The sequence below is a fragment of the Ascaphus truei genome, chromosome 1, assembly GCF_040206685.1.
Source record: "Ascaphus truei isolate aAscTru1 chromosome 1, aAscTru1.hap1, whole genome shotgun sequence".
NCBI lineage: Eukaryota > Metazoa > Chordata > Amphibia > Anura > Ascaphidae > Ascaphus > Ascaphus truei.
Window position 1 is genome coordinate 434,197,048 of NC_134483.1, and position 27,939 is coordinate 434,224,986.

Consider the following 27,939-nt stretch of genomic DNA (forward strand, 5'->3'; position numbering starts at 1 on the left):
AAAAACACATGTAGGATATTGCTTTAACTGCAGCTTTAAAAGCTAGTTAATAATACAGAGAATACAACATTATAAAACTAATGGAGAGGGCCCCTGTAATATCTCACAATTCTTCTGACTTTAATAAACCTCACTGTTTCCTTCTGCAATGTACAGTATACAGCTGCATCACACACAGTACAGTATAAAAGGCTGCATTTGACCTCTATTGCCTCTGTTGAGCAGTACAGTGATAAGCTGGGACATTTTAAGATGACAAAATCCATTTAAAAGGTTGTAATTGCACATTGGTTTCTGCTGACATTATATACAGCACGTGAACTTTGGTCTTGTGTTTGCAGCCATCAGAGCCTTTCATGCAATTACGTATTATATGTTTTATATACATTGTGATTTTCACCATACCAAAAAAATTGTGACCTCCAGCCTCACATTACGTCTTAAGTAATACATCACACTTTCTTTCCAATATTTGGTATCTAAAACTCTACCATTGCCCAGGGAAGTGACAAAGCTACGAGAAATGACAAAGAAAGATGAAAGAGACCAACTAGAAGAGACTAACCATTCATGACATCTACGAGCCAGAGGCGCCCACCCTCCTATGCAATGTGCTGTGAAGCAGCCTACCCGTGCTGGAGAAGTGGTCAGCTCCATTCAAATGAATGGGCCTAAGATCTTCTCCAGCATAGGGTGAGAGAGCAGTGCCAGAGGAGTTCAAGGGTAATGGGGACAAATGTGGGAAGAGAAAGAGAGGATATATACTTAGAACATAATATAGGTTTTCTTTACATCTTACAGCTCCGGTAAAATGAAGGCCATCACAAGCTTCCCTTTTGGTGCCTTGGATGTCATTGGAGTGTTTCCCTGGAAATTAATTCTTGGTTGTTTGCTACCTTGTATATTTTATGATTGCAACAAACAAATCCTGATTTGCCAAATGCATTCAATGAATTATCAATGAGTAAAAATGAATTGCACCTGGCTAGACAGCTCATCATTATTTCCTATAACAGAGGTGGCCAACTCCAGTCCTCAAGGGCCACCAACAGGCCATTCATTAGAGATATCCCTGCTTCAGCACAGGTGGGTCAATCAGTGGCTCAGTCATTCTGTGCTGAAGCAGGGATATCCTTAAAACATGACTTGTTGGTGGCCCTTGATAGCTGCAGATGGACACCCCTGTCCTATACTGTTATTAGAGTTGCTTTCAATGTAAGCAGAACAAGTGAAGAATAAATCATTCCTTGCATCATAAATCGTGCTCCCCGTTTTCAGTTTTTAATTGTAAAATAAAGTACATGCTCATTTGTATATCCCCGGTCTTCGCTGCTTTTAAATTAAATCATTGATCGAATGTTTATTTGTAGTACAACAACAGGATTGTGACATGAGCCAATAATAGGGCGATATATTACTTTGCCAGATTTGCAGAGTTTTACATAAACTGCTTCAATCGCAGAGCTGCAGGAAACTACCACTGCACTCCACCGTAACTACCCTGCTAAAAATTGCAATGAAATCCAGTGTGGACTGGAACGGGGACAACTCACTGGTGCAGTATTCCTAGATTTTGCAAAGGCTTTTGACACAGTTGATCATGCTATCCTGCTCAACAAACTCCAGAGCTCTGGAATAGGAAAGCTTGCTTTAAACTGGTTTCAGTCCTACCTATCAGGAAGATCCCAACATGTGTCCATCTCAGGCTCTAACTCCAACCCCCTGGATATCACCTGTGGTGTCCCGCAAGGCTCTGTTCTGGGGCCCCTACTCTTCTCAGTGTTCATTAATGATCTTCCCACAGCTTGTAAGGAAGCCTCAATACACATGTATGCAGACGACACAATCCTATATGCACACAGCCATAGCCTCTCTAACCTTCAACACATACTTCAGTCTGACTTTTTGAGACTCGAAAACTGGATTTATTACTCGATATATTACTTTGCCAGATTTGCAGAGTTTTACATAAACTGCTTCAATCGCAGAGCTGCAGGAAACAACAATCGCGTAAGGCATTAAGTGTTTAGCAAAAATGAGAACAAATCTTGGGTGGATTAGTAAATGGGTGTAAATCAGTAAAAACTGAATTCCTTAAATAAATTAAAAAAAATGGTAATTAATCGTTAAAGTTGGTAAATACTGGGGCGTGCGGGTGACGTCATTGTGGATGCACGTTTGCTAGGATAGCTCTGTGCACTCCGCCAATATAATGTAATATTATCCCCGATCGGCACCTTCTCGCGAGCCACAGACCGCAGTGGCAGGCGGGGGAAGCAGAGGAGATGTCCCACTAGAAGGACGGGAAGCCGGGGATTTCTCCCGTTTTGGCCGTATTCAGTCGGCGACGGCTGACAAGGGAAGGAAAAACAAAGGTGGTGCCGATCTGAGTGCACGGGAGCGCACAGCACAAGCACAAGCCCCAGAGAAGCAGACTGCTGGAGCAGAAGGAGAAGTCCTGGAGAGAAAAGCAATGCTGAGAAACTCAGCAAACAGGGCCACTGCAGGAAAAGAATGAGAGAGAGAGAGAGAGAGAGAGGAGAGAGAAGAGAGAGAGAGAGAGTCACTGCAGTGGATGACACAGTGATCACAAAGCAGGATCTGAAGTGTATGCTCAGATATAGGCAAGTGAGTTTCCAATCAGCTCTGGACAGAGCTGTAACAGAATTTAAGGCAGAGGTTGCTTCACTGGCTAAGAGACCCACAGAGCTGGAAAATAAAATGGATGTCGGCTTACAAAACCAGGTAAATACGAATGACGAGGTCCTGCGTCTCAGCAAAGAGATGAGAGCTATGCGAAATGGTATGGATGATCTTGAGAATAGGGAACGAAGGCAGAACCTGCGAATCCGCCATATCCCTGAGTCAGTGTCTGCGGAAGCACTGCAGCCATATCTTAAAAGGCTCTTCCTCTCAGTAGATCCCCAACTACAAGACAAATAACTTATGATGGATAGAGCTCACAATGTTGGGACCGAGATTTGACGATCCTAAAAGAAGCAGAGATGTGATCCTAAGGCTCCACCAATATATCCTGGGAGTACCCCTATAGTCCCACCCCCTCCCAACACTGCCCACAATTTTCAATTTGGCCCAGTATCTGAAGAGGAGATTATACAAGCGCTCCTCAAACTAAAACTAAGCAACCAATGTGGACCTGACTTACTACAATCTAGGTTCCTACGACTTGGTGCCCCAGCCATTGCCAAACCAATTGCGTCCATAGTCAACTCTATCCTGTCTGCAGGCCATATCCCTAAGACCTGGAAAACTGCCAGAGTTGTCCCAATCTTCAAATGTGGGGACAAAAACACTGTCTCAAACTACAGGCCAATCTCACTTCTCCCAATTCTATCCAAAGTCATGGAAAAATGTGTCCACTCCCAATTAAGCGATTTCTATACCAAGACAAATTTCCCTAGCAAATTCCAATCTGGGTTTCGTCCCAAACACTCCACCGTAACTACCCTGCTAAAAGTTTGCAATGAAATCCAGTGTGGAATGGAACGGGGACAACTCACTGGTGCAGTATTCCTAGATTTTGCAAAGGCTTTTGACACAGTTGATCATGCTATCCTGCTCAACAAACTCCAGAGCTCTGGAATAGGGAAGCATGCTTTAAACTGGTTTCAGTCCTACCTATCAGGAAGATCCCAACATGTGTCCATCTCACACTCTAACTCCAACCCCCTGGATATCACCTGTGGTGTCCCGCAAGGCTCTGTTGTGGGGCCCCTACTCTTCTCAGTGTTCATTAATGATCTTCCCACAGCTTGTAAGGAAGCCTCAATACACATGTATGCAGACGACACAATCCTATATGCACACAGCTATAGCCTCTCTAACCTTCAACACATACTTCAGTCTGACTTTTTGAGACTCGAAAACTGGATTTCCCAAAACAAACTGTTTTTAAACACTGACAAGACTGTAACAATGGTATTCGGGACCAAGACTAAATTTTTAAAGCTTCCAGTGACTGAGCTCCTGATTAGAACCAACGCTAACACCACCCTAACCCCTGTCACTAGTTTTAAATACCTGGGCTTATGGTTTGACTCCCACTTAACATTCGGGTTGCACATTGATACCTTGACAACCAAGACCTATGCCAAACTAGGGGCACTTTACAGGAACAAATCCTCCCTAAGTCTCCTGGTCAGAAAGCGTATCGCACAGCAGATGCTAATGCCAATTATTGACTATGGAGACATAGTATACGGCTCGGCACCTCAAACCCACCTTAGCAAACTTGACACCCTCTACAATTCAATTTGTCATTTTGTTCTCCAATGCAACTACAACACACATCATTGCAAGAACTAGATTGGTCATCACTCGAGTCTAGGCGCAAAGTTCACCTTTCCTGTCTTGCCTTTAAATTCTTCATGGGCAAGCTACCCAGCTACCTGAACAAGCTCCTCACCCCTACCACATGCAGCACTTATCACCTGAGATCAGACTCAAAAAGACTGTTCATGGTCCCAAGGCTCAACAAAGTATCCGGACGTTCCTCCTTCTCCTACCGTGCACCCCAAAACTGGAACAACCTACCAGAGACTCTCACATCCACCACCAGTTTAAGTTCTTTCAAATCTAAGGCTGTCTCACATTTTAATCTGGTCTGTAACTGTTTCATACGCCCATAATATATATTTTCTTTAACTGTGCACGCAATGTCTTGTATATAATGTATACCCTGTTCATTTATGTTACTGTATTTGTAACCATGTATTATTTGTTTTACTCTGTGCCCAGGACATACTTGAAAACGAGAGGTAACTCTCAATGTATTACTTCCTGGTAAAATATTTTATAAATAAATAAATAAATAAAATAAATATGACCAAGGAAAAGATTATAAAGGGATGCAGAAATAGAGGCTCAATTGATTTTGAAAACGACTCTATCCAGATCTTCCAGGACCTGTCCAGACTGACAATAGATTGAAGAAGAGGACTGCGCCCGGTAACAGCGATACTAGAAAAAGGGATTCGGTATCGATGGGCCTTCCCGTTCCGTCATGTAGTCAATCATGAGGACAAACAGATCTCACTCCGTTATCCTGAGGAATCTGCTCTTTTTCTATCAGCTTTAAATCTGGCCCCCAAAGATAGATCAGACGAGGAGCTCATGGTGAGAATACGGAGGATGAAAGATCGATCGATCGAGGGAGCGATGGCCCCGACTTGAAAGAGTTAAGACTGACTGTGTCTCTGGAGAGGCCCGCTGGGTCTCCCGGACCCAGATGTGGATAAGTCCACACATCCAGGGCATTCAAACTCTGCAATGACATACAGTGTAGCAAAGAAATTTAGATTGCTAATCAAATAATTTGGTCTGTTGGACACCTGACATTGCTCGCATAAAGGGCAGAGAGATTATTCCTTCTATTCACCTGCACACGTGTCGGTTTCTAGAATCAATAATATTTTTGTATCTCCAAACATCCTAGAAATATTGGTCCACTGAAATATAGGGCCTATTACATGGTTGGACAACGCCCGGTGTCTTTCCTGATTGAATCTTAGCGAATGGTGGATAAATCATTTCATTTGAGGATGAATGATTCTTTACTAAATTATCCGGAGATTAGCACACAAATTGGAGACTCACTTAAAAATTATTTTCGGTCTAACAATGGGTCTGTAGAATCAACAGCAATTCTATGGGAGGCACATTATGCCACAATTAGAGGACAGCTTATTTCAATAGCATGATACAGAAAGAGAATAGAAATGTAAAAACAAAAATATTTAACGGAAAAAAATATAAAAAGTTGGAAAGCTCACATAAAAAAATCTGTCAAAATAAAAATTTGAACCAGGCAAGGGAGGAATTTAAGAGCTTACAATTGGAGGATGTAGAGAAGGCCCTTAAATGGACTAAGCAGACGTATTATGACAAGTGAGATAAGGCAGATCATCTATTCGCAAACAAACTTAAAGGGATCAGGGTGAGGGCCTTGGTTCCCGCAATAAGGTTAAAAAGTGGAGGAGTGACTTACAACCCCTCAAGGATCGAAGAGGAATTTGCTCAATTTTATACGGAACTTTACGATCTAGATAATTTAACCCCGAATGCTAAAGTTCTGGGCTTGACCCAGATTGAGGATTATCTGAGAGACTGTGCCCTCCTGAAATTGACGAAGGAAGATCATAACATTTTAAACGCAAAAATAACTCAGATAGAATTGGGGAGAGCAGTTGGCTCATGAAAACCATCGGAGGCACCGGGCCCAGATGGTTTTTCAAATCTGTATTATAAAACTTTTATAGGAATTTTAGGGCCTTCTCTATTGGATCTATTTAATCATTTTCTCAGCGGAAAACAAATTCCTCCACAGATGACGCAGGCCAATATAATGGTGATCCCAAAAGAGGGAAAGGACCCTTTATGTTGTGGTAGCTACACGCCAATCTCATGCCTTAACACGGATTTGAAAATCTAGAGCAAAATTTTAGCCAACAGGTTAGATCCAATACTCCCAAGACTAATTTACTATGATCAGGTGGGATTTGTGAGCAAACACCTGGTGTGAGACAACACAAGAGAAATTAGTAATGTTATTGACCAGACAAAGAAGTCTAAACTGAAAGCTATGATGCTGAGTCTAGACGTGGAGAAAGCTTTTGATAGGATAATGTGAGATTTCCTAGATTAAACACTAGAGGCATTTGGATTTTCCGTATTTTTCTTACAGGGAGTTTGTGCGCTGATCAGTCGCCAACAGCCACCCTGAAGATTCCAGGTGGGGAGGGGTGTCCTCTTTCCCCCCTTCTTTTCGCTCTGACAATCGAGCCTTTCGCGGCCACTGTCAGAGCATCCCCAAATATACAAGGGGTTAAAATAAACGATGTGTGCTACAAAATATCACTGTTTGCAGATGATGTTATTCTTATTATATCGAACCCATTGACATCCTTCCGAATCTGCAGTCCACCCTTCGGAAGTTTGGTGAGCTCTCTGGGTATTAAGTAAATATGGGAAATTCGGAAGCTTTAAATTTTACCTTAACTGAAAAGGAGGTTGAGGTGCTTAAACGGCATTTTGACTATAAATGGAAAAAGACCCGTTTGAAATATCTAGGAATTTATTTTACCAGAGATTATAATTTATTATATAAATATAATTACCCTGACCTATTCTCCAAAATAAAAAATGATCTACAAGCCTGTAATTTTCATTGTATTTTCTGGATAGAGCGTATAACTGCAGTTAAGATAAATATTCTCCTTAGACTTAGGTACTATTTTCAGACATTACTGATATCTGTCCTGCAATCAAATATAAAAGAAATTCAGAATCAAATTATGCAGTTTATTTGGAAACACAAACAACCAAGAATAGCTAGGTCAATTATGTTGGACACTAAGGAAGGAGGTGGTATGGCCGTTCCAAACATTCTATAAAATATTATATAGCCTCCCATATGTAACAAATGGTTTACTGGCATTCCCCGAGAGGAGTACAGTATATGCCTGGGTGGATCTGGAGAGCTCGCTAAAATGCCCGGTTGGATTGCCTTCTTTATTATGGTCAAATTCTGGGACGGGACCCGGTAGACAGTCGGAGCCGACAGTAATTGGATTTACTTTGAAAATTTGGCAGAAGTACTGTATAAGGTTATGTCGACGCCTTCTAGGCTCGCGCCCCTGTTCGGTAACCCAGGGTTTACACCAGGCTTTCAGGATCAGGGTTTTGAAATTTGGAGACATAGAGGAATTCTGGAGATAGGAGATTTGTTAGAAAAAGACAAGCTAATGTCTTTTGAGGAACTGATGAGAAAGTATTGTCTGCCCTGAGCTGTTTAGGAATATGCAGGTCCGACATTTTGTGTGTCAGGGCTTCTATGATGAGGAATTTCCTAAATATACACGATTTGAAGATCTATGTAAAAAAAATATATCAAAGAGGTTTGATATCTTCTTTGTACCTGGGCTAACCCTAACAAAAGGATACCCCAAACCATAAATACATGTACATGGATCAGTGGGCTCTGGATTTCCAGACTGAAATAACAAGGGAGGACTGGGAAGATATATGGGAGAATGCGGCTTAAACCTCCATATGTACGGTAACAAAATAGAATACAGTTATAGCGCGATCTGCTACAATGCGGATCTGCTTATAACGTGGTTTGAGCGTGGCTCCCGTTTAAAAAAAAATTCATGTTTTTAAAAAAATAATTTTTTTGGGTTGCCGAGAGGAATGTCCGGCTGCACAAACACACACACACACACACACACACACACACACACACACACACACACACACACACACACACACACACACACACACACATATATATACACATATATACATACACAGACACACACACACACATACATACATACATACCATCACCTCAGTCTGTCACTGTTAAACACACACACCTCTCCCTCCCTCCCTGTACCTCCGCTGGGGGGAGGAGAGAAGGGAGCTGGTTCCTGTCCGGCTTCTCCTGACTCTGTGAGATCCTCCCCCCACCCTCCCATCTCGCAGACTCACAGCTTCTGTGCACAGCACACAGATCAGCTGCTGCAGATGCCGGGTAGTGTTGCGTGGGGGGGCTGCCACTGCGATGCCAGCTTCAGGGAGAGCTGGGAGACTTATCCCAGCTCTCCTCCTCCGGCGGACGCGGAATCCCTGATCGTGGCAGCCATTTAAAAAAAATTGCGATCCCGGTTATAACGCAGTCTCATTCTGTGGCCCCCGAGCACCGCGTTATAACGGGGTTCAGCTGTATATATAAAATTTTATTACATTGGTATTACACCCCCAAAAGATTAAAGCAGATGTTCCCAGGGACCTCGGGTAGATGTTGGAGGGGCTGTAGACAAATAGGAGATTTGGCCCATCTCTGGTGGTATTGTCCAGTAATGCAGACGTACTGGAGGACAGTTTTGAAATTAATAAAAGATGTGACTGATCTCAAAATCCCGCTAGATCTAATCATAATTATTCTGGCTAAACCCATGGAAGATGTGAATCATCACACACAGAAATTGATCCTGCATATTCTAACGGCGGCTAGAAGCAGCGGCGTGGAAAAAGACACTCCCGCCTTCCAATAGGAGAGGTTATTAGAAGGTTCAATGGCGTCCAATTAATGGAGAAACTTACCTCATGTTTTAATCATACCACTAGGAAGTATGATAGGGTATGGGATCCTTGGGATGCTGGATAGGGGTGCGCTTCCGGAAGGAGTGCTGAATGTACAATATGCTGTTACCAAATGTTGTATAATACTGTATCTAATGTGACTGTTGTTGTTTGTAAGAAATTTGATACAAAATGGTTGTCCCCCCCTTTTTATTTTTTGTATCCTTCCCATTAATGTGTGAAAAAAATAATAAAAATATAAGTTAAAAAAAAAAAAGTTGGTGAATACTGAAAACGCAGAATACTAAAGAAAAAGAAAACCCCTATCCATTTCAATATTTGATATGGTTGCTCAGTTACATCTAAACCATACGATAGTTTTATGCTTACAAATCAGGTTGGTGCCCTTCTTGCACGGCGTGTTGCGGAACAGGATAAAGTGCTTCATATGTTCTCTCTAGCTCTGACCCATGTATTGCATAAGCATTAAATTTGTCCACAGAAGGAGGGAAATAATCCCACGGAAGAAGTGCACAACCGTTCCATGTGGTATCTGTTCTGGACACTTGTAGAGACAGTGGAAGGGACTCCTGTAAATGAAGTAGAGCAAATAAAAACATCACTTGTGAGCACATTCACAGGTCTGGGACAGGCCCCAAACCTGCCTTTCCCCATTATCTCTTAGCATACAGTGCTTCCACTGCAGCCAGGGATTCTGGGTAATAACATCACTCACAGTGTAAATGAAGTGAAACACCAGGGAATTAAAAGACAGTTATAAATATCACAGACACAGTGCAATGCAGGACGGAGACATAAAATAGAGAACTGCATTATTATTCATTTATAAAATACCCTCAGCGCAGTACAATGAGTATGAAGGACAAAAAATCAATATGACAAAGAAATATTACACGTTAACACTGGAAGAGGCCCATTTATTTAAAATTGCGCATATCCATAATTTTTTTCAGATGTTCAATTATCTCCTGTGACGTAATTCATCAGCAGGTATACAAATTAAATAACAGCTCAAGCACTGTACATTACACAGCTCTTGGAAAGGAACAGTACTACTGTATTCATGGCAACACATTGTCTTGTTCAGATTGTTGTATTACTAAATTTAGACTGTAAGCTCTTTGGGGCGGGGGAAGCCTGTCCTCTGATTTCTGCATTATGCACTTATCCCTATTTGTATTATTCTGTCATTTATTATGTCTCGTGTCATATCTCTGGAAACCGCTGCATACATGGCGGGCGTTGGCGAGTTACAACAATCAAATTAACATTTTGTGAACAAGGCAACATTTTTCAGATGTAACCTGCATTCGCTGAGACAACCTTAAACTAACTTTCAACCAATGCATAGGAGGTTCTCATTATTTATAGGGTTATAAGGATGCACTAAACATTCTCTGTTCAAAGTATCAATTAAGCATAATCATCCTGTGACGAAGCCAAGAGCTGTACAGTGCATGGTCTTAAAATGAGTTCTACATTTGGTAAGTCACCATTAATGATTCATTGGATGAAAAAAGATGGAGCTAAAGTTCTCTGAACTTTATTATCCTTAATCTTCTTCTCCCACATTCCTGTTTTATAGCTGGCAACTGTATTGTGCTGAGCATGCCAGCTTTAATTGGAGCACTCATGTTAGTAAATGGCTGCTTGGCAGGGACACACTGAAAATGGAAGGATCAGAGAAATGAGGGAGGAGGATTCTGCAGGTAGCTCATTTTCAGTCCCGCCGTGCCTGACTGAGGATCTGATTTTCTGCTAGGTTAAATGTTTATGATCCTCATTTTAGGCTGCTCAGCAGGATTTTAGTTTTCAGCACAACCATTACCCACACTTACCTTCCATATATTTCTGCGTTGTGAAAGCAGCAACACCAAATGCTGCCCATGTCTGCAAAAAGAAAAACGCAAAGCAGCATATAAACTCAATCAGTTCTAGTGTAAGCACTTAATCTCTGTCACTGAGAAAAGTGACACGACGGTATGGTTGTTTTCATGCAGTGCACACAGAACATGCAGAAATGTACAAAACCTTTGTAACATCACGGTTCCATTCACAGGACTAAAAGTACTGTATATAACGAAGACTGCAACTTTTAGAACAGTTCTTTCTATACTGTACAAGATTTCTGTGACATTTATGGATAAAGGAGACCACAAAATATAGAGATTTACTAAAATTAGCCCTCTTTAAATATTTTGCTCATCAATACACATTATGTATAAAAATATTTATGTATGTCTAAATTTGTATAGTCAGACAATTTCTTCAAGAACAGTGGAAAGATAATGTTTCAAACTTTGTCTTTCCACTGTTCTAGGCTGTCACATTAAATGGAGGATTGCATTATGAGCTTGTGAGTAGAGATCTACTTTGCACCTCTGTCTTAGAGGAGACCTGTACTTTGAAGAAATAGTTTGGCTACAGTATGTTGTGTTGGCTGCACAAGCAGGATTCTCCTGACCTGAAACTGTTTCCCTGCACTTTGAAATTGTACTAAACTTGTATAGTGCGATCCATTTACACGGACATAATGGGAATCAGCACTTCCAATATAAAAGTAGGCCGGAAAGCCGGACAGTACAGTACAATAGTAAAGATTGGAGAGAATAAGGGCCTAGCTCAAGAGTTTTTGAAGTACGCTTAAGGGAAGGTCGTGTCATTGCAATGTTACAGAGGGGAAAAAAAATCGACAGGTTTAAGTGACAGCATGAATGTGAGGGAGGGGTCAACTGTGACACCTACGCAGTGTGCTTGTGATGGAGCAACCGACATTAATGCAGAAGGGGGAAATGGGGCCAGGCTTGGGTAGAAGTATGAGGACTTTTGTCTGGACAGCAGGTGCAAGGTCTGGGATTGAAAAGTTAATTTGAGTGTCGTTAGCATAGAGGGGTATTTAAACCCAAAAGAAGTGATAAGGTCACCCCGAGAGTCTGCAGAGAGGACTGAGAAGAGGTGTGCCTGGGGAACATCCCACAAAAGAAGGAGTTCTTCGTTAAGGAGACACTGAAAGTATAATGGGAGAAGTAAGAGGAGATCCAGGATAAAGATTTGTTACAGATACTAAGAGAATAGAGAATGTGAAGGAGAAGAGGATGGTTCACAGTATCAAAAGCTGCAGAGAGGTTGAGCAATATAAATCAAGGTATAATGACTATGGTCTTTGCCAGCATCACAGTCATTAGTTATTTTAGGGAGGGCTGTTTCAGCCAGATTGTAGTGGGTCTAGGATAGAATAGGAGTGAATAAGATGAAGCGAGAGACTATAAGACATTCAAGGAGTTTAGAGGAAAAGGGCAGGAGAGAGACAGGGTGATAGTTAGAGAGAAAGGTAGGGTCTAGGGTGTTGTTTTTGAGAATAGGAGTAACTGTTGCAAGCTTAAAGGAGGTGGAAAAGGTACCACAGCAAAGGGGAGAGCTGAAAATGTGGCGAGTGTAGGGATTACAGTGAAAGCATGAGGTTTGAGGAGTTGGCAAGGAAAGGGGTCAAAAGTGCAAGTTGTAGAGGGTGAGGAGGACAGCAACAGACACTTCCTCCTGACAGAGGAGAAAGAATTCCTGGAATCTATGTGCAGCGCAGCAGACACGGTCAGTTATATTCAAGAACAAAATATTATAATTATTAGGAAGGCAGGAGGAGCGTTAGGAAGCAGAGGTGTAGAATATGATCAGGCTACAGAGCGGATGCCTTGATGAATCAAATCAACCTTGAAAAGTCAGTAAAGTCTTGAGGTAAAATAGAGGAAGAAAAACAGTTTACTAATGGAGGTCTAAGGACAGAGTCAAAGACAGAGAAAAGGTGGCATGGATTAGACTTGGAAGTGTTGAGTAGTTAAGAAAAAAAAGCTTTGTTTAGCATTTGAGGGGTTAGAGTTGAAACAAGAAAGGAGGACTTTGTAGTGGACAACGTCAGCGTGTATGAAGGAAATCTCAGAGGAGCAAGTACAGGAGCATGCATGCAGTTTAGCCAGGGTCTGGGGGATCGAGAGGCAAGAGGCAGAGTAGAAGAGGGCCATGCAGATCAAGAAAGGGGAGGGTGGAAGATAGGGCAGAGTTGTAAGTTTTGACAAGATCACTAGAGGAGCAGAGAGAACAGAGGGATTAGTGCAAGTGTCTAGACCTGGCATGTTAATACAACACAGGTTTCTGCAGAAATTAGGGATAGATAGATGTTGAGATACAGAAAATGAGGTAAAAGAGAGGAATGGGGAAAATAGAGAAATCAGAGAGAACAGATTTTTGTAAAAAAAAAAACAGGTCCAGATAGTGGCCAACCTTGTGGGTGCTGGCTGCAGTCCATTGATGAAGGCCAATGGAAGAGGGGTCGTTGAAGTCCCCAATAAGAAGAGGATAGTCAGAGGAGAAAAAGAATTAGAGCCACGATTCAAAAGTCAGAAGACAAGATAGAACGGGAGTGAGTAGAGGTGTGTGGCCGGTAGATGACAGTCACCTGGAAAGAGAGACGAGAAAAAGAAATGGACAGTATGAAGCACAAAGGAAAGAGATGGGAGGGAGGCATCAAAAATGGCTAGCAGCAACAAATGGAGGAGAGGAGAAGGCCCACACCTCCACCCATGCCATCAGTATATATAGAGGTATAATAGTTATTTGTTTTTAATTAGGGGTAAAGACATATCCTTGAAAAATACTGTACCTACATTTGACATACAATCACATATACCATGCTGATTTGGCAAGTGACTAAATGTACATTTCTCTGACGCAAATGGGACCATTATGGGACATGATGTTATTTCTAGTCTCTTGCATCGTTATTACAGAATGTATCTTTTATATTGGTAATTAGTTTTTAAATGCCTTTTTGATGCATGAGTTGTTTTAAATCAATATGTAACTAAAAACAATGTCAATACAGTACAGAGTTAAACTTTTTTCCTGTTTGGGGCCTGAGCCATATCCACCCTGGTAACAAAACGTTCAATAATCCTAATGCCTCAATTCATTCTAACTATATACCCATTGCATGTCATAAAATCTAGTAAGGTACTTCCATTACTTATCTTACTAACCACTATGCCATGCAGGAGTCTTCAAACCTTTTTAAGGAAGAAGATCCATTTTATAATTTAAAAAAAATTGTCCAAAATATTCAGAGAGCTGCAACACATGAATATTACACCCCAACAAACACTGTACGCACAGTAATAGGTATATACTGTATAAGCATTAACATTAACTCCTGCAATGTCCCACGCTGGGCCTCTCTCATGCCGTCGTCACAGAGAGCCCCGGTGTGGGAGGGTATAGGTGGTAGGCCAGCAGCTGGAGAAATGCCCAGCAGCAACAAGAGGCCTGTCCACAACCAGCCGGGACACACCCTCCTTTCCCCCTCCTCCCCCCCCCCCAGCCATCGGCAGCACAGTGAGGGAGAGAGGCAGCATCTGGAGAGCGGCAAATTGCGGACGGAGGAGAGCCGCATGTAGGTGCTGAAAGAACCGCATCCAGCTCATGAGCCGCAGGTTGCCTACCCCTGCACTACGGCATACAAGGGATTAACCCCTCCCATCTCCAACATACAGTTAGTTTTTTCTTAGGGGTATTGAGTTGGGAATAATGTGGGTAGTTGATGGGGCATGTGTCCCAGGGTGGGAGGTCAGGGCCGCCGGGAGAGGTGGAAGATAACTCCTTGATGCATGCCTTCATAGCAACTATGACCAAGAGGTTAATACGTTGCATTTGTTATAATTCAATATACACCTTGCATTTTCAATAGTAAGGATGGAAATAAATGCAAGCCACTCTGTACATGGATCTGATTTGTTTTTCTGCTTTGCCTATTTCTCCGCTGCTTCTTCTCTCAAACATTGTCCCAACATAATTGTTATTGAAATAGGCGAAAAATGGCAATTTTTTATAGGAGGAAGAGGTCCACATTTTTTTTAAGCTGAAGCTGCATTTTCAGAGTATTATAAATAGGACCCTAAGGCCTGGAGAAGAGGAGAATTGTACATTACCGGCCAGTACAGAAAGAATATAGTTTAAAAAAAGGCCTCAGAAAAGAGGAGGTTTGTTGGACTGACTAATGAGGTTCAGGAAGTCAAGATCTATATCAGTGACAGCAGCATTGGTTAAAATACGGCCCACTTCTCCGCCGGTTACTTCAAGTAGTGATATGTTCTAAGAGACCAGCCATTAAGAGCAGAAGGAAGACTGTCAATGGAGTTCATTCACTCTTTGCCAGTTACAGTAGGAGTCTTTCCTATACTCCACTTGCCACTCTTGTCCCTTTACGTACACTGTGTATAATATATGTACATATATACTCTTCTGCTACAATAGCACTTGGTCAGATAGATGCTGCAAACTATACTAATCAGAAGTGCTTAAGAAACCTGAAATAGCAGGTGTACATCAAACCCCTACCTTGCACAGCAATTAATATTTCCATACTATGGATAATAACTAACAAAAACATGTTTTAAAACAAGAGCCATAAAAGACAAGAAGTAAGTAGTACTTACGGACACACTTCAACTTCCAGATACTGCTCCGTATTGCTATTTAAGAAAAATGCTTCCACCACTTAAACAGAAGAGAAAACAAAGACGACAATCACCATGAGTCACCATGTTTACTGGCTGAATCTTATACTATATTAGTGAAAGCACTGTATGTTTGCCTGCCTGCCTGGATGTCCGGTGTCCCTAGCGGCAATGTCATTGGTCCCTTGGGCCGCCCGCCCCCGCACACCTCTCATTGGCCTCACACACTCACACCACCCCCTTGGCCCGCCCCCCACACCTCGCATTGGCCTGAGGCGGAGTGACGGGCCAAAGGTCCACAAAAAAAAAAAAAAAAAAAACACACAGTGTCACACACGCACGCACGCACGCACGCACGCACGCACGCACGCACGCACACACGCACACACACACCTCTCTGTCCTCTCCCCCCCCCCCATCACACTCACCTCCCTCCCACTCCATTCCCTCCCGCTCCACTCACCTCCCTCTCACTCCATTCCCTCCCGCTCCACTCACCTCCCACTCCATTCCCTCCCAGTCCCTCCCCGGCGGGGGGACACGCGCCCACCTAAGAGGCGCCCGGAAGCCGCTCCACTCCCTCCCGCTCCACTCACCTCCCTCTCACTCCATTCCCTCCCGCTCCACTCACCTCCCACTCCATTCCCTCCCAGTCCCTCCCCGGCGGGGGGACACGCGCCCACCTAAGAGGCGCCCGGAAGCCGCTCCACTCACCTCCCGCTCCACTCACCTCCCGCTCCACTCACCTCCCACTCCATTCCCTCCCGCTCCACTCCCTCCCTGGCGGGGGTTGGCACACGCGGCACCTAAGAGGCGCCCGGAAGCCGCTCCACTCCCTCCCGCACTCACCTCCCTCCCCGGCGGGGGCACACGCGGCACCTAAGAGGCGCCCGGAAGCCGCTCCACTCACCTCCCGCTCCACTCACCTCCCACTCCATTCCCTCCCGCTCCACTCCCTCCCTGGCGGGGGTTGGCACACGCGGCACCTAAGAGGCGCCCGGAAGCCGCTCCACTCCCTCCCGCACTCACCTCCCTCCCGCTCTACTCCCTCACTCACCTCCCTCCCGCTCTACTCCCTCCCGCACTCACCTCCCTCCCCGGCGGGGGGACACGCGGCACCTAAGATGGCGGCGCCCCGAAGGAGAGGTGACGTGTGTGTGTGTGTGTGTGTGTGTCACTGTGTGTGTGTGTGTGTGTCACTGTGTGTGTGTCACTGTGTGTGTGTGTGTGTCTCACTGTGTGTGTGTGACACTGTGTGTGTCTCTCACTGTGTGTGTGTGTGTGTGTGTGTGTGTGTGTGTGTGTGTGTGTGTGTGTGTGTGTGTGTGTGTGTGTGTGTGTGTGTGTGACACTGTGTGTGTGTCTCTCACTGTGTGTGTCACTGTGTGTGTGTGTCTGTGTCACATGGGGGGGGCAGGAGGGGAGAGAGAGGGGGGGAGCGGAGAAACATACAGGGGGAGTGGAGAGGAGAGAGCCGGAAATTTTAACCAACCCACCCCCCTCCTGTCCACTCTCCCCCCCCTCCTCCCCCCCTCCTCCTCCCCCCCTCCTCCTCCCGTCCGCTCTCCCCCCCTCCTCCTCCCGTCCGCTCTCCCCCCCCTCCTCCTCCCGTCCGCTCTCCCCCCCCTCCTCCCGTCCGCTCTCTCCCCCCCCTCCTCCTCCCGTCCGCTCTCCCCCACACCTCCTCCCGTCCGCTCTCTCCCCCCCTCCTTCTCACCCCCTCCTCCTCCCGTCCGCTCTCTCCCCCCCCCTCCTCTTCCCGTCCGTTCTCTCCCCCCCCCTCCTCCTCCCCCCCTCCTCCTCCCGTCCGCTCTCTCCCCCCCCCCTCCTCCTCCCGTCCGCTCTCTCCCCCCCTCCTCCTCCCGTCCGCTCTCTCCCCCCCCTCCTCCTCCCGTCCGCTCTCTCCCCCCCCTCCTCCTCCCGTCCGCTCTCCTCCCCCCCTCCTCCTCCCGTCCGCTCTCCCCTCCCCCCCCTCCTCCTCCCGTCCGCTCTCCCCCCCCCTCCTCCCGCCCGCTCTCCCCCCCTCCTCCTCCCGTCCGCTCTCCCCTCCCCCCCCTCCTCCTCCCGTCCGCTCTCCCCCCCTCCTCCCGCCCGCTCTCCCCCCCTCCTCCTCCCGTCCGCTCTCCCCCCCCCTCCTCCTCCCGTCCGCTCTCCCCCCCCCTCCTCCTCCCGTCCGCTCTCCCCCCCCCCTCCTCCTCCCGTCCGCTCTCCCCCCCCCTCCTCCTCCCGTCCGCTCTCCCCCCCCCTCCTCCTCCCGTCCGCTCTCCCCCCCCCTCCTCCTCCTCCCGTCCGCTCTCCCCCCCCCCTCCTCCTCCCGTCCGCTCTCCCCCCCTCCTCCTCCTCCCGTCCGCTCTCCCCCCCTCCTCCTCCTCCCGTCCGCTCTCCCCCCCTCCTCCTCCTCCCGTCCGCTCTCCCGCCCTCCTCCTCCTCCCGTCCGCTCTCCCCCCCTCCTCCTCCTCCCGTCCGCTCTCCCCCCCCTCCTCCTCCTCCCGTCCGCTCTCCCCCCCTCCTCCTCCTCCCGTCCGCTCTCCCCCCCTCCTCCTCCTCCCGTCCGCTCTCCGTCCGCCCTCCCGTCCGCTCTCCGTCCGCCCTCCCGTCCGCTCTCCGTCCGCCCTCCCTCTCCTTCCGTCCGCTCTCCCCCTCCTCCTAGCGGGAAATTTAACTCACGGGCAACGCCGGGTCTCTCAGCTACACACACACACACACACACACACACACACAGACACACGTTTACACACACACGTTTACACACACATGTATACACACGTATATACACACACGTATACACACGTACACACACACGTACACACACACACACGTAGGCGCACGCATACACACACACGTAGACACACGTATACACACACACATGTAGACACACGTACAAACACACACGTGTACACACACGTATTCACACACGTATACACACAGGCACACGTAGACACACACATGTAGACACACACACACACACACACACACACACACACGTACACACACACACACACGTAGACACATACACGTAGACACATACACACACGTAGACACACACGCACGTAGACACACACACATGTACACGGAGACACGTACACACACACATGGAGACATACACACACACACGTAGACATACACACACACACGTATACACACACACGTATACATACACATAATGTATACACACACGTGTATACACACACGTATATACACACACACAAGTGTATACACACACATGTATATACACACACACACACACACACGTGTATACACACACACACACTATCCCCAGCACCACCACATCAGCACACCGCTATCCCATGCCCCCCCAGCACACTGGCATTCTCGGCTCCCCGCCATTCTCAGCCCCCATCAACACCATCAGCACCCACACATCGGCACCTTTGCACCTCCCCCATCGGCACACCCACATCCGCACCCCCACATCAGCACCAAACCCTCCCAAATCAGCACACCGATACAATCACCATCAGTACAGCCACAGCAGCACTACCACCGCACATGGGCCGCGTTGACCACTCCTCACCCAAATGCCACACCCACACCACAAACATCCCGGGCAACGCCGGGGCTCTCAGCTAGTTACATATAAAGAACTGAGTGAAAGCGCATTCTCTCAGACACAAAGAACAAGAGTAATGTTAGGTTAGTGCCATTTTGCAGACCTAATTGTGTGCAGAATCTTCATATTAAACATGTTCAGAATATAGATTCAAAAATAGCATTGGCTCATTTCTTTACATGTAACATAATGAGGTAATATAATGCGAGTTGGCCCAAAATATCATTAGTTTTTTGGCACTTTTAGGGGAACATGGCTTAATGGATTTTTATGCAAACAGGACATTAACTGCTACAAGATGATCCTGTGCAGTGCTTTTTACAGACACAAGCTTTTAACTTTTTATGTTAGACAGATATTTACCACACAGTCATTTACGTTTTGTAGTGTGCAACCAGGCAACCCAACTGAATTTAATCATGTGGAAATGTGTAATCATTTTTTACAGCTTATATGATATTAAAAATGATACTACCGGGGTTATTCATTAAGCAGTGATAGCTCGGATTGGGCACAATCACAGTTTCATAAACAATCCTCTTATAGTGGTTCACTCTCTGGAAACCCAGAACCAACTAAAATGACTTATGTAGCTTTGGAAAAAACATTGAGAGTACAATGTGCAGGATCCTGCACGCTTTTCCCTACGCATAGCTAAAATAGGTTTCCCTCACGTGCTGTGATGAGGTAAGGTGTATACAGTACAACACTACTAACAGTTGAGAATGCTTTTTGTTTGACAATAAAGCAGCAGCTTTTGCATACATTATGTGTGTGTGTGTTTGGATGCTTTCAGGGGGTGTTTTTATTTTTAAAATCTGATGCTTCGAGATGCAAGCGATGTGAGCAGTTGACATATTAAAGGGGCTTATTTCTATATCCAATGAAGCGGCCGATAGGGTCGTTTTCTGCTTAAATCATCCGAAAATGACCCGATATAGAAGACATCAAGTAACCGGGAGGTCAAAATGGATGCCTGCCCAAAGCCCAGTGCAGTCTGAGGTTGTCATGGAAAACTAAAATCCTAGAGACTCACAGAGAAACAAAGATTTTTTTTTTTAACACACAAAACAAACCAATTGAACAAACAAGAATACTCAGGGGAAAGATACTAGCATTATACGTGTTAAACTCATTGGCTTATGGAGGACACAGCTTCTATAAAGTGCTGGTTGATCTGTAAGTGAGATCATGCGGTCACATAAACAAGTACAGATATCCTCGAACAAGTCATTTCAGAACGGCCTGATTTGTGTTCAAACGATAAAGCACAATAATAGAGAGGTATGTGTGGGAGGTATACAATACAGTACATCATATCCAACTTTTAAACATGCGTGAGGTCAACAATCAGTGTAGTAGTTGTTTCTTATTATTGCTATATACCGGAGTACCTCAACCTGTGATCCATAAAGAACGGGTTTAATCTATGTTGTCATGTAGAAGCTGCACATTAGCAGAATATATTTAAAGCTTTATAGACAACACTGGGTTAGGATACAGCAGAGCGAGTAACCTATAGTATTTAGATAGAACCATTTTGTCTTTTAACACTCGCCAGCCGGACTTGGTTATTGGCTCTGCATTGTGAATATGGAAACAGATTGCAAGGCATAAACAATATTTAGTGTAAGTGACAAGATTCTAAAAACAACCGAGGAAGTACAACATAGGTGATGTCTCAAACCTTAAATGACCAAAATGGAGGGATGGTATGTTTAGCCAAAAGAGATCAAGAAAATGTTCAAAATGAGCAACGCTGTTTGGAAAACCAGACCTATAAGAAGCAAATAGTTTCCTAGAAGGCTTGGCAAAATATTTCAGAAAATTGCAATGATTTAAAAATAATAATAATTTGGGAATACAGTATGTCACGTCTCTAATAAACACAATAGTCCTAGTTTCTATGCATTAACATTTATACCAATAGTTTGATTTTAATACAATGTTTTACCAGATATTTTGAGGCATTCCAATGTGTGGATTAACATATGAAACAGTGCACTACATGGTCAAAACTTTGTTAGTTTATGTAAACCGTGAGAAAAATCTCATACCAACCTTCATAGTCCCAAAGTCCAGATAACGGCTGGCCAGCAGCGCCAGGGGGTGCAGGAGGGTCATTAAAAAATGGAGCACTCACATCCATTCGCAGCCCTCCATCCACAGACTTGAGCCAGATTGTCACTGGCTCGTGTGCTACAGGTGCACTGTTCCACTGATGCTCAATTCTAAATTCCATCTAAAAACAACAAATGGTCAGTATCAACGTGTCCATTTTCTATTTGTTGCATTAGAAGTACCCTTATAGCACAGCTTACCAGTGTGATACACTGTCACTGTATAGATTAGGTTGTAGTTACAATGTTGTGCTACTCCACAAGACACCTTCTGGCCCAGGAGTATACTGTTCAGCTCATTCAAATGAATGGGCCTGAAGGCATCTTCTGGCGACGATGTTTTATGGAGTGGCACCAAATGATAAAGGTGGCTCCTTGCATGGCATGAACATTGAGAAGTTGAGTAAGTATGTACGTACAATCAATTTTGTTTTGGTTCAGATTATGACTGTATATGCAAGATGTCACGACAGTGGGCTAAAACAACAGTGTGATCAGGTTAAATAAGGTTCACCTGTGATATTATTATTTTGTGTCCAACCAACTTCTGAAATGCTTATTTACCCAGTTGGATAAAATTATTTGTTTTTGTAGAAAATCCCATCAATGTATAACAGACAGTACAGTTAATAGATATTCTTGAACATAAGCTTGTTGGGCAGCTAAAGCTTTTTAGCTGCCAAGTTTGTAAATGTGGCCTAGTCATTAAACTGTGATGAGTGCAAGTTTGTCTGGTAAAGTAAGTGTGTTATTGCATGCAAGGAAAACGCCGGATTTTTATTGCTACTAAGAATTACATATGCAAACATAGAGCAACTTAAAAAAAAAAAAGATTTTGCAGCCACTCTCTACATTTATCTATCATCAAAAACAAATAGTCGATACTGTTCTGTGGCTAACAAAATGCTTTTATTTGTGTGAGCTTTTGAGATACAGTGATCTCTTCTTTGGGCGATGTGTCAATGGATTAAGCCAACACATGTTTTACTTTCAAACAGAACAGCTAGGAATGTTATCTGTGTGGGTGAAGCCTACCCCCCCCCCCCCCCACCCTGAAATTCCAACAGGAAGTCAGTCTCTGTTTGAGCTGGATTTCTCACACCTGTCATCTCACTTTATAAGGCTTCCATTCCCCACCTGTGTAAAATACTCCCTGCCTTGTCTGCTGTTGGAACCTGTGGATCCTGTTTTGATTGCCTCTGGACTTCTCTGCCTCTCTTCATCCCTGACCCCAGAACTGTTACAAAAACAATTCTGCCTCTCTAAATCCCTGATCCCGGAACTGTGACCAAGACCATTCTGCCTCGACCTCGGTATTGTGACTTCTACTCAGCCACTGCATCTTGCCCTAACACCAGAAGCCAACCCCACTATTCTTACTGATTCTGGATCTAGATTCCAGGTACGGGTTGGTTTAAATCAGGGGTCTACAAACAGCCCTCAAGGGCCAGCAACAGGCCAGCTTTTCAGGATATCTTTGCTTCAGCACAGGTGGCTCAATCAGTGGCTCATTTGAAGACTGAGCCACTGATTGAACCACCTGTGCTAAAGCAGGGATATCTATAAAACCTGGCCTGTTGGTGGCCCTCGAGGACTGAGTTTGGAGACCCCTGGTCTAAACTCCCCACCTCTGCCTAGCGGGTTTGTCTCCCAGACAGTACAAAATGATGTACGCAAACGTAACACATTGCACAGGCCACACAAGGGACCCCGCAGAGGTGGAGAAGGCAGTGTCCCTCCAGAGACTCCATCACCTACACCTTGAAAACCCTCTGTGCCCATGTTTTCTCCACATCCCCTGCTGGTTCATCTTCGGCCCCTGCACCTCCGGCGTCAGTGGCTACATCGATTCCGGTAGTTCTCAAAGAACCAACTATCCCCAACCCTGAACGTTATGCTGGCTCCTAACCCCCCACCTCCCTGGCTACAGGGGGAAGAAACAGGGAAGATGCCAATGCCTAGAGAAGGTTGGAGGAACTGCTCTGGGCACATTAAATTTAATTGCTCCTTCCTTTTGCCGACTGATGTTACCCATCTGTCTCTCCATGCAGGGGTGCTCCACGTCAACTTTGGCACTCGTGGACTCGCATGCCACAGGCTCGTTTGTGGATCAGGCCTACGACATTCGAGCTGGTATTCCACTCAAGAAGAAGTCCTTGCCCATATCCATTGTGACCCTGGATGCAAACCACTGGGTTCTAACATTATCCCTCAGGAGATCTCTCTGCTCACAGCTACAAGTCTTTGCAGCTGGATGTCACTCATTGTCTGTCAACTGATTTCATCCCAAAACTCCCATGGCTGCGGGCTCACAGATCGACTTTGGGTCATGTAACGGCTTGGGCTCCATCCTGTATGTCCAATAGCTTGGTAAGTCCAGGCTCATGGGGGAACCCTCATTGCTCTGAAGCATAGGCATTTTGGGACCTTCCTTCCACCCACCTGGTTTTTCTGGATATCTTCAGTAAAAAGCAGGTGGAGGAGCCATCATTCTTTGGACTGTCCAATTGATCAACTCCTTGGGATTCATGATAATCAGTTAGCTACATTGAACCGGAAGCTAGACACTATCGCCTGTTTGCTGCAGACCCTTTGTGGTCAATTCAGCACATCTAGTCCTGCTCCTAAATCCCTCCCAGATACCCCTTTCTTTTTATTGTGACCCCAAGCTAAAGTTGCCTTCCAGCAGCATAAAAGCATATTTACGGCTCCTGATTGAGTTAAGTTCACCTTTCACTGGTTCCTCTACAGCAGATACCAGGGCCGACAACCTGCAGGGTCTCTCGAAGGGCATACAGGTGGCCCTTCGCATGGTGGCAGAGAAATGCCTGATTCTCGGATACATGTAGGCACATTGTCCTGGCAATATCTCCCCTTGAAAACGCTTGTGCAACTCTCCGCTAGGGTTCCCTGATTCAGCATAGCCCAGAAAGGTAAATGGGGCACAGGGATGAAAGGTGTCCCTGTAACTGAGGGAATTCCTAGGTTAAGGGTGTACCCCAGATAATGCCCCAGTAGCCCAGAACCTGTATTGGGTTCATGGGTGCTCCAAACGTAGATGAGGTTGTGATGGGGCTCTCATAGTCCAAGCTAAGTCCAATAGATAGTGTGTGGGGAATAAAGGCTCATAGAAATAAAAGTACAGCTTTCTATTCTATTGCCCATACCCAGGGACTTAGGGATGTATTAAAGTATGGTTTATTAATACATTGTAATGTACTGTTGTGTACTGTAGCCGTTGGGACATTCGGAACCGATGTTTAAACAGACAGCCAGGGCTAACCCATAGGTGCCAGTAAGTCTGCTGGACAACTAAGTTGAAAGTAGCCAGAGATGCCAAAGGTGTGAAAGACATTTGGGTAGCAGGGAAGGGCTTAAATACCAAGGTCTGGAGGACAATGGCAGTTGCCCGGGCTGCCATTTGTTCTGCCAGGCCTAGTGGAGCCTGACCCAGTGTGTGGCACTGAGACAGCCAGGAACGGAGGTGGCAAACTTGTGCATGCCCCTTTGCAATTTCATATTTCTCGCCGAGTCGGCTTTTCAGACCAGCTTGGCTCTGATAGGCTACTGAGGTTCCCACGCGATGATTGGCATCTGAGTTTCATGAATGATACTCAGAATACTATAAGAATCATCTAAGCCAATGAGATTTGAGATTCCCAGTAGAAAGAGCGCGGTTGGGCTTTTCAAAGTTGCTCTTGCGCGAATAGCAGAGCAACCGGCTTTGATTTCAAGCCAGGAAAGCCTGCCAAACCAAGTTCTCAAAAATGAACGTAGCGGTCAGGGCTGGGATTTGATGCCGATTTCGGCATAATCGCAGTCAAGAAAAGTCCAAGTTCTCAGAAGAGAAGGGAGCGGTGGCGTGTGTGCAGATTTGGGAACCAGGAGATTCCGGGCTAAGTCCCGCTCAGGGTAAAACTCTTATTTAGGGTTCCCTGCACCTAGGAGAGTCTAGTTTTCAGCCCCCAGTAAGTGTGTTTTTGTCTGTATTTTGTGTATCATAGTGTGTAAGCTAATTTGTGCAAATAAATTACAATTTATTTAATTACCTTGTTTTGCTCAGTGAATGATCCCAGTTAAAAAGGTATACACTGCCTTGTCTCCTGTGACAGGCCTTCACCTGAATACCAAGTTGAGCATGAGATCTGACTCACAACGTGTAATATCCGTCTACGCCAGCCTGCCACAAAATTAGTACTGTGCTTTATCGGTCCTTACAGGATTTCCCCAAAGATGAATGAAGTGGCCTTCCAGCTTAAACTTCTCCCACCGCTTAAGATTTCCTCCACCATCCATGTCTTTTTGCTGAAACCTGCCATCCGGAACCGTTTTTCCAGGACTCTACTCCCTCCCGCACCAATTTCCATGGATGGTCAACCGGAGTATGTCTTCCAGAAGATCATGGACTCCTGTATCTCTAGAAGGCCCCTCCAGTACCTGGTCGACTGGAATGGGTACGACCATGAAGAGAGGAGTTGGGTCAAGGCATCCGATGTCCACGCTCCTACCTTGGTCAAGATCTTCCATCAGGCTTTTCCTGCCAAGCTGGCCCCTAGGCATTCCGAGTCTGCCCCTAAAAGGGGGGGATACTGAAACTATCTCCAACATGGATACCTTCTGACTTCGGTGTCTTTACCAACATGGCCGCTGAGGCAGGAAGTCAGCCTCTGGATTGCACACACCTGCCTTCTCCCTTTATAAGGCTTCCATTTCCCTCTCTCTTTGCCTCTGCAAGGTACTCCCTACCTTGTCTCCTGTTGGAACCTCTGGTTGCTGTTTCGCTTGCCTCAGGATTTCTCTGCCTCTCTCCAGCCCTCACCCCATAACTGTGACCATTACCATTTTGCCTCTCTCCAGACCTGACCCCAAAACTGTGACCATGATCATTCTGCCTCAATCTTGGTGGTATTGTGACCTCTACTCAGTCACTGCATCCTTCAGGGATGCCACTATTATTACTGATTCAGGATCTAGATCCCAAGTACAGGTCGGTCTAAACTTCCCATCTCTGCCTACCGGGTCTGTCTCCCAGACAGTACAAAAACTGACGTACGCAAACGTAACAGTGTTTAAAAAGGATCAAACTAAGGTGAATGATGCTTTAAAAAGTATCTTGTTTCTTGGTTGTTTTTATCAACATTTTTAAATCCTGGGAGTTTATAGGAAAGGGCAGGTTTGCGGATCTGTCGGAGACATGTGAATGTGCTCATAAGTGGTATTTTTATTTGCAGTAAAAAACGATTACCAAGTTAATGGGTAGTTAAAATGAACAATTTTAGAGCAGTTATCTCTGCTGTGGTAGTGGATGAAGCAAACACTACATAACAGTGAATAGAGGTCGGCCGCAGACCTATTACATGTGCTAGAAAGGACAATAGAACTTGTTTGATTGTGGGGCATCTGACAAATGGAAAAAGTCACCCACAACATATTTTTTTCCCCATTTATTTGAAAATATGTGTAATCTTCCTGCTCTTGTATAAGAGCTGCGCTTGTGGTTTAGATGTATACACCATGCAGAAAACAACTAGAGGGACTGTATCAGTGATGGATTATGTATGTGTTCCAGACTGATGTGTCTTTGGGGCCCAGTACTACCTCTTGTTGTAGGGGTAATGTAGTGTCTAGCATTTAAAAAGAGTTAATTATTTAAGTGGCTTACTAAAACAATGAATCTCTGGATTCATTTTTCCCTTATGCTTTCAATACCTACTAAAAATAGTATTTAGTTAAGACAGAGGGACATATCCTGAGATTAAAGGGCATTCGAATACATTTTCTATGATTAATTATGTTTTCATATATGTTTGATAGCTTGACATTTTAAGGTCCAAAAGACAAACGGAGAATTTTTTTTTTATTAAATGACAACCTATACAGCGCATATTGCTTTTGCTAGGGGCGCAGCAGCAACTAGACAATTGTAGTGATCAGGACTACCATACACAAAACTAATTAAAAGACAAACCCCAAGAGATGGATGTTCAGGAGTCCATACAAAAACATTTATTTTTTTCTAAAGAAAGGAATATTGCAAGATTTCACAAGAAAGGATAGGATCACAACCAAATACACTTTATTATTTTAAAAAAAAATTGACTGCTTTGTTCCAGCAGCCCCTCTAGCCGCCAAGGTTGATGGGCGGCCATGACTGGGGTGCAAGGCCTCCCTCACCACTGGGGCTGGTCTCTGGCCAGGGTGAGGAGCGAAAGGAACTTAAGCACAGCTGGGAGCGGGCTCATTCATTCTGCTCCCGGCTGCAGAGATTTTTGCATCTTTAACAGAAACTCAGTTTGTTCCAGCTGTAATCAGTCTGTGTAAGCTGCAAATCAGAATGCATACTAAAAACTGATGAGTAGTTGCTGCTATCTGGAGATAGTTGTTGCCGTTATCTTTGAGGTTGCTTCACACATATAGTAGCAAGAAATGTGTGAACAAGGAACACTGCATTTCATTTTACCAAGAGCTGAGAGCTACAGTGACTTTCACAGAGTGTTACAACCTAGCAATATCAAGTGACATAATATTTTATTTTTTGTGCTTGAGATACAAGCATTCAAATGCAAAAAGTAAAAGATCCAGAAAAGGTCCACATACAGTATTCAACTTTAGCACAAAA

General features: G+C 45.0%; 1 protein-coding gene across 3 annotated transcripts in view; it reads right to left on the reverse strand.

Annotated features, from left to right (window-relative positions):
- Positions 1 to 27,939, reverse strand: part of C1H4orf33 (chromosome 1 C4orf33 homolog) — a 110,191-nt gene that overhangs the window by 65,819 nt on the left and 16,433 nt on the right. For all 3 annotated transcript variants that reach the window (XM_075615413.1, XM_075615398.1, XM_075615406.1), the window contains exons 2-5: positions 21,262 to 21,442; positions 15,609 to 15,669; positions 10,965 to 11,016; positions 9,496 to 9,695 (exon numbers count right to left, since the gene is read on the reverse strand). In XM_075615413.1, coding sequence (XP_075471528.1) covers positions 9,496 to 9,695; positions 10,965 to 11,016; positions 15,609 to 15,669; positions 21,262 to 21,442 — 494 coding nt within the window. The remainder of the gene's footprint in view (positions 1 to 9,495; positions 9,696 to 10,964; positions 11,017 to 15,608; positions 15,670 to 21,261; positions 21,443 to 27,939) is intronic.